The sequence below is a fragment of the Pelmatolapia mariae genome, unplaced genomic scaffold (assembly GCF_036321145.2).
Source record: "Pelmatolapia mariae isolate MD_Pm_ZW unplaced genomic scaffold, Pm_UMD_F_2 NODE_ptg000646l+_length_46146_cov_1, whole genome shotgun sequence".
Taxonomy (NCBI): domain Eukaryota; kingdom Metazoa; phylum Chordata; class Actinopteri; order Cichliformes; family Cichlidae; genus Pelmatolapia; species Pelmatolapia mariae.
The window spans coordinates 38002-46146 of record NW_027052327.1 but is presented as its reverse complement, the minus strand read 5'-3'; the positions used below and the strand labels follow the sequence as shown (position 1 = coordinate 46146).

Genomic DNA, 8145 nt, shown 5'->3' with positions numbered 1-8145 from the left:
CCGGTACCCATCCCTAGTCATCGTGGCCTGCCCCATTGAATTACAAAGTCTACCCACAGTGTTTCTATATTTAACTTGTTTGTTTACCGCCACTCACTGCACCATGCTTCCTCTTCCAGAGTCGGATCCGCAGGATGTGGAACGACACGGTTCGGAAGCAGACAGAATCTTCTTTCATGGTGGGAGATATCAACAGCGCCCCGACACTCAACCGTGGTGAGACCTCCCTCTCTATATTTCTCCCCCGGTTAAATAATACTCGCTGAAATTCTCAGACACACGTGACGCACACACAGATTTACAGCATTTAATACTAGAATTACTGAGCCTTTTTTTCCCTGGTGCAAGTCCCTACCACTACATTTACTAGCCCTGCGAAAATTTAAATTTGCGTAAATTCCCTGAACCTAACACCACCTAGCACCCCGCTGAGATTTTCACAGGCCTTCAGCTCCATTGTTCTCCTGCTTTTGTTGTGCAAACACACCCTCCCCCAAACCCCAACCAGGAGAGATTCAGGTCTTTCCTTACCTGCAGCGTACAATACACCATGGTAGTTTCTATGTGCAATATTTCTCATATGCAATATTAGTTCTTGTCAATCCCTGTCACTACATTGCACACCTGTCCATAAACATATATACACAGAGTTGTACATATATTTATATAGCCTCACCTTACATAATATGCATAGTCTAGTTACACACACACACACATATTTTTCAATACACGTGTCCATATTTATGTTTCCAGATTGTTTGTATAGTGCACTTTCTATACTGTGCTCTTTGTACAGTTTTTATTTTTGCTGCTTATTTCTTGCATTTTCCACTTGTGGGACTGATAAATGCAGATTTGTTGTGTGTGTGTGTGTGTGTGTGTGTGTGTGTGTGTGTGTGTGTGTGTGTGTGTGTGTGTGCGTTCGTGCAACATTGGCATTTGTTTACTCAGATCCAAGGCAGGCCAAACCTCTGTGTTACAGCCTTCAGAAATTCATGCCATATCGATACAAAAGACACACATTCAAAGTATACTGATACACAAGTCTGTTTTATTTCAAAGTGTTTCAAACTTTACAGCGTTTGCAGACCCAGTGTTCATCATCCCTGCATTTGGCACAGGTGAATTTGTGACATGTTGCACAGGTAAACCTGCTGCGATTCCTGTTGCAGCTCTCTTGCACCTGGCACTGCGTTGTCTTTCCAGTCCCTGGCACAGCAGCTGCAGCAGCTCCAGCAGCCTGTGCGAATATTTCCTTGTGCTGCATGAATCGGCAACGAAGTTCCTGAGCTAGAAGACTCAGAAACAATCTTCTTTTGCCTCTCCACCCTGTACATGCCTTGTACAAAATGTAGGCATTCCCCGCCGCCAGGTCCAGCATATTGTAGAAAACTGCTACTGGCCACCTGCGTGTTGCTGCTCTTACAGAATATAACCGTGCAAGTTGAGGAAGTTCACGCCGGACTTTATTCACCGTGCCCAGTAACGTTGTTTTGCGCTGCAGCAGTCTGTGCGACAGTGACAGTGAAGTAAAGAAATTGTCCGTTGTGACATTTCTCCCATCATCCAAAAACGGCTCCATCAGTTTCATGACCACGTTCTCTGCCAGCCTCTCTCCCTTCTGACGACTGGGGTCCTTTCCCAAGTAAGGAGATGCACTGCAGACATATTTGGTGTCCAAGTCCGTGGCCATCCAGAACTTGATCCCAAATTTGTTTGGCTTGGTTGCAATATACTGGGTGAATGGACAACGAACCTTGGTAGGGAACAGCTGTTCATCGATGGTCATGTGTTCTCCTGGAGTGAAACTCTTAGCACAGTTCTCGTTGAAGCGTGTCCAGATGTGGGAGATCGCTGCAAATTTGTCTGTTTTCACCCGTTCTGCCCGCGTGTCCTTGTCATCAAATCGAAGGTGTTGCATAATTAAAATGAATCTATCTCGGGGCATTGTCTCTTTGATTACTGGTACCAGAAATCTTTCTGACCAGCAATCCACAATGGCACCAACAGGACACATGATTGCTCTTACAAACAGGATTGAAATGAATGCCATCAGTTCATGAACTGACAAATTCCAGTCCTGCTCTGTTCTGCGGGCTTGATTGACCGTACAATCCCTGATGGTGTGCAGCATTCCCACGTCTAACAGGCAAAGGAAGCTTTGGAGCACACTTGTAATCTTACGCTGTCGGAAGATAAACAAATAGAGAATGGTAAATTTACATGAAGCTCACTCTAAATGGGTTTATATAAATATCATATGTAATATGGCAGTGACAAACCTTAGCAAACTCTGTGGGTCCAGCTTGCGCAGTGAAGCACGAGGCATGTTGGGTTCTTGTTCTGTCTCCTTTTCAGATTCTTCTGAGGAGGCATCAGTGGCCTGCTGGACAAATGAAACCCCTCCTCCATCAGAATCCGCTTCGTCCATTTCCTGAAGCAAGGCCAAAGTCTGTTGCGTGGAGAGGTTCTTCCTGCATGGCAGTGATACGGAGGCCATCCTGATGTGCGTTCTCAGAAATGCGAAGAAGAAATGATTCTCCCTCCTGGTTGGTCTGCTTTTATGCACAGCACTGTGCTGTAGGCAAGCAATGCCACTCCTACACATACACAAATCTCTCCTGGTTGGGGGAGGGTGTGTTCTCCAACAAAAGCAGGAGAACAATGGAGCTGAAAGCCTGTGAAAATCTCAGCGGGGTGTTAACACTAGAATTACTGAGCCTTTTTTTTCCTGGTGCAAGTCCCTACTACTAGATTTATTAGCCCTGCGCAAATTTGCGTAAATCCCCTGAACCTAAGACCTCGTAGAATTACTGACTTTTTTATTTTCTGGTGGAAGTCCCGAGGTGTTAATCACCCCTGTTGAAGTTTTCACAAGTCGTCAGCTCGATTCTCCTCCTGCTTTTGTTGTGCAAACCACCCATTATCTTTGAGGCCTGGCACATTTGCATTTGTTCACTCAGAGTAGCTCCGATCCAAGCCAAGAGAAAAATCTGTGTTACAACCCTCAAAAATGCCTGCTGTATCTATACAAAATATCCCACACATTGACTGACTTGCAAATATGAAAGATACACATTCACAATATATGGAAAAACAAGTCTGTTTAATTTATAAAAAAATTGTGTGAAAACAGAATCAATAGTTGCTGATACAATGACATGAGTAGCATATGTGATCTCTCCAGCTTTGCATGTTCTCTCCTCTGCCTGTTCATGTAAAAATAGCAAAAAATAAAAAACAAAAAACATAAAAAATTAATTCTGTCCCTCAGTTCTTTTGCCACACTGCAAAAGACGGCACTGTGTGGGTTGAGGAGGACATTGGAATGCCCAGTGCAGTAGCAAATCGCTCGTGCTTCACTGCACAAGCTGGACCCACAGAGTCTGCTACGGTTTGTAATTGCCATAGTACATATGATATTTATATAAACCCATTTACAGTGAGCTTCATGTAAATTTACCATTCTCTATTAATTTATTTACTCCCCATCAGGGAGTGTACGGTCAATCAAGCCCGCAGAACAGAGCAGGACTGGAATTTGTCAGTTCATGAACTGATGGCATTCATTTCAATCCTGTTTGTAAGAGCAATCGTCCTGTTGGTGCCATTGTGGATTGCTGGTCAGAAAGATTTCTGGTGCCAGTAATCAAAGAGACAATGCCCCGAGATAGATTCATTTCAATTATGCAACAGCTTCGATTTGATGACAGGGACACGCGGGCAGAACGGGTGAAAACAGACAAATTTGCAGCGATCTCCCACATCTGGACACGCTTCAACGAGAACTGTGCTAAGAGTTTCACTCCAGGAGAACACATGACCATAGATGAACAGCTGTTCCCTACCAAGGTTCGTTGTCCATTCACACAGTATATTGCAACCAAGCCAGACAAATTTGGGATCAAGTTCTGGATGGCCACGGATTTGGAGATCAAATATGTCTTCATGCAGTGCAAAACAACGTTACTGGGCACGGTGAATAAAGTCCGGCGAGAACTTCCTCAACTTGCAAAAGACATTACACAGCGAGAGGTATTCTCCACTTCAGTGCTTAGAAGTGTCTCGTGCCAGGCAGTGCCAGGTGCACAACAGCTGCAACAGGAATCGCAGCAGGTTTACCTGTGTCAGAAATTCGTGACTCAGTGTAAACAAATGCAAATGTTGCACAAACACAAACACAAACGTAGCTAATCTGTCTTTATTAGTCCCACAGGTGGAAAATCTGCATTGTCATTTCAGAAAAGTGGACAGTGCAAGACAAACGCAGGAAAAATAATAATAAAAATAAAAACTGTACCAAGAGCACAGTATAGAAAGTGCACTATACAAACAATCTGGAAACATAAATACGGACACGTGTATTGAAAAATATTGGTGTGTGTGTATTATGTATGTGTGTATGTATGTATGTATGTATGTATAAATAGACTGCATGTATATTATGTACAGAGTGGATATATAATTATATGTACAACATTGTGTATATATCTTTATGGACAGACACACAATGTAGTGACAGGGATTGACAAGAACTAATATTGCGTATGAAAAATACTGCACATATAAACTACCATGGTGTGTTGTAGGCTGCAGGTACTTGTTGTAGAGTCTTAAAATGATTGGAAGGAAAGACCTGAATCTCTCCTGGTTGGGGTTTGGGGGAGGGTGTGTTTGCACAACAAAAGCAGGAGAACAATGGAGCTGAAGGCCTGTGAAAATCTCAGCAGGGTGCTAGGAGGTGTTAGGTTCAGGGGAATTTACGCAAATTTGCGCAGGGCTAGTAAATGTAGTGGTAGGGACTTGCACCAGTAATTCTAGCGTTAAGAAAGCAAGACAATCAGAGCTCAATCAGTTTTTACTTTCGCAAGGGAAGCCCAGTCGGGATCTCAGAGTTGCAAGCTCTGCACCCAAACTCAGTCAACTTTGACTCCAGCCTCCCCTCGCAGCCTTTTATTGAATGAAAACAGTTACACAACCCCCCATTGTAAAACCCATATGGTGTGTTGTAAAAGCTAAGGCATTGTGTGTGTATGCACATGTGAGCATGTGTGTATATACGTGTGTGTGCATGTGCGTGTGTGTATGTGTGTCTGTATCCGTGACTTCCTGGTTACAACCATTTTAATAACATCTCTAGTCATAAAAGGGCCATCTACCCCGGTACACCATATACAAGCACAGGTGAGGCCATAAAGGGCAGGAAGTGAACATTCCTTACCAAGCAAGGAAACCAGAACCTTTATATGGAATGTGCCTGCAGTTCAACACTATAGCTAATAGCTTCCCCCAACATCCTACATGTAGGGGAGGAACAGAAAAATATCTAAACATGCAGTTCAAGACAATATTTACATTTTTAAGCACAATGACAACTTTTAACAAAATCACTCCAACATCTTGAGTTCCAAAAAGTGTTATTAAATGGGTAATTAAATAATTATAATTGAAATTAATGAATATAATATATAAATAAGTTATTGAATGTCAACCATTACATTTACCACAGATTTTTGCCCTTTTATTAATGTGACTACATTTCTCTGAGTGCTGTGTGTGGTTGTAATTGTCCGTGTGTGTGTGTGAAGTAACAAGGCGAATGCCTCCTTTCAAAGTTGCTTGTTTAGTTCATTTAATGCGAGTCCTGTAGGATTTTACTTATTAAGGGAAATTCAGGGTTAACTCTGGGTTCTTTAACACGTGGTTTCCTTTCTACCACAATAGATTGCCCAGTTTGATTCTAATCTGCAGCTGAGTCACTGATGGAAATGCAGATAACACAGAACACACATCACACTGTTCAGCCAATCACGTTCATTCCACTTTAAATTTGAATGTCTGCGGGTAGTTGGAAGTAATAAGGATCATTTTCCTTAGAAGATCAGGCTGATAACCAGCTGTGTGTGAAAATGTATCCTGAAGGAAAGGACTGGTGTGCGAGCTCGACTGTCATTTTAACACAGTTACCTTACAGTTACTTTGCCCACAGAACACAATGGCTGAAGCAGACATTGCACTAATTGCTTTGGCCGTCATGGGCCAGAACCTCATCATGAACATGAATGACCACGGCTTTGTGGTCTGCGCTTACAACCGTACCATGTCCAAGGTGCATGACTTCCTGCAGAACGAGGCTAAGGGCTCCAAGGTGATTGGAGCAGAATCTCTGGAAGACATGGTGACCAAGCTCAAGAAGCCCAGGAGGATCATCCTGCTGGTCAAGGCTGGACAGGCTGTGGATGACTTCATTGACAAGCTGGTTCCTCTTCTTGAGGCTGGGGACATCATCATTGATGGTGGCAACTCTGAATACAGAGACACGACACGGCGGTGCAAGAGTCTGAAAGAGAAGGGCCTGCTGTTTGTTGGCAGTGGAGTGAGTGGTGGAGAGGAGGGTGCACGCTATGGACCCTCACTCATGCCTGGTGGACATAAAGAGGCCTGGCCATACATAAAGGACATCTTCCAGAGCATCGCTGCCAAAGTTGGAACAGGAGAGCCTTGTTGTGACTGGGTTGGCAATGAGGGTGCAGGTCATTTTGTGAAAATGGTCCATAACGGCATTGAGTATGGAGATATGCAGCTGATCTGTGAGGCCTATCACCTGATGAAGGATGTCTTGGGTATGGACCATGATGAGATGGCACAGGCTTTTGACAGCTGGAACAAGACTGAGCTGGACTCCTTCCTGATTGAGATCACAGCCAACATCCTTAAATACAAAGACTCTGACGGTAAACATCTGCTGCCCAAAATCCGCGACAGTGCTGGACAGAAAGGCACAGGGAAGTGGTCGGCCATTTCAGCCCTTGAGTACGGGACACCTGTCACACTGATCGGGGAGGCTGTCTTTGCCAGATGTCTGTCTTCTCTAAAGGATGAGAGAGTGGAGGCCAGCCGCAGCCTGTCAGGGCCACAGGGGGTCAAATTCAACGGCAACAAGGCTACCTTCCTAGAAGACATCAGAAAGGCCCTGTATGCGTCCAAGATCATTTCCTACGCGCAGGGATTCATGCTGCTGCGCCAGGCAGCCAAAGAGTTCGGCTGGACGCTCAACTATGGTGCGATCGCCCTGATGTGGAGAGGAGGCTGCATCATTCGAAGTGTCTTCTTGGGTAAAATCAAAGAGGCTTTCGACAGGAACGCTGAGCTGCGGAACTTGCTGCTGGACACTTTCTTCAGTAACGCTGTGCAAGACTGCCAGGAGTCATGGCGCAGAACAGTCAGCACTGGAGTCCAACATGGCATCCCCATGCCCTGTTTCACTACCGCTCTGTCCTTCTATGATGGCTACAGACATGACAAGCTGCCCGCCAACCTTCTTCAGGCTCAGAGGGACTACTTTGGAGCCCACACATATGAGCTACTCTCAAACCCCGGTCATTTCATCCACACCAACTGGACAGGTCATGGCAGAAATGTCTCCTCTTCATCCTACAATGCTTAAGGGAGATCTTCACAACACCCAAAAACAAACACGATGGAAGACCGAGGACGAGGGGATGTTATCAACAAGTGAAGATTTTAAACATTCCATCTTTCAACTTTTCACCATCTAGGACCCAGAATCTACTTCAACCAACTTTTTACTTCTCACAGAGACTTGTTGCAGTTATATTTATCAAGAGGTGGAACAATAGATTATGTGCACTGTAGACACCTCCTGTATATTTTGATGTAGTCAGAGGGGATGTGTGACTCTATCTCGATATTACACAGGCCGCCAGGATACTGTTCCACAGTCATGTTGGGCACGGGGTCCACGGTGTTAACACTGGATTAAGGTGAACTCTTGCACTGTGCTGTGTTAGGCTAAATAAAGATTTTCAATCCCTCTAAAAAAAAAAAAAAAAAAGAAAGAAAAGAAAATGTACCCTGTTAGGGTCAGTGAATCCGGGTAATGGAAAGATATCCTGGACACCCTGGACAAGGGGGATAAAAGCCGCATTATGGGGCACTAAGCCCCTGTGTGTGGTCTCATTTACAATGACTTGTACATACATACTTCTGTTATAAAAAAAATCAGTAGCCTATTTTAAGTATATTAAAGTCAATTAACATAAGATTTAATTGTCTGGCAAATTAAAGCAAATGAAGTCAGTTAGATTATCACCTTAAAGACTTGTCATTAAGATTACAACTACA

At 44.1% G+C, this 8145-nt stretch overlaps 1 protein-coding gene across 1 annotated transcript; it reads left to right on the top strand.

Moving 5' to 3' along the window:
- Positions 1-5922: 5922 nt before the first annotated feature.
- On the top strand, positions 5923-7749 carry LOC134623423 (6-phosphogluconate dehydrogenase, decarboxylating-like). The gene has a single exon (XM_063468572.1). It carries the CDS (start codon positions 5996-5998, stop codon positions 7445-7447), a length of 1452 nt encoding a protein of 483 aa, XP_063324642.1. The 5' UTR covers positions 5923-5995; the 3' UTR covers positions 7448-7749.
- Positions 7750-8145: the final 396 nt, after the last annotated feature.

Excerpts from the sequence above, each read along its gene's own strand:
- LOC134623423 (XM_063468572.1), top strand. The coding sequence starts at position 5,996 with ATGGCTGAAGCAGACATTGCACTAATTGCTTTGGCCGTCATGGGCCAG.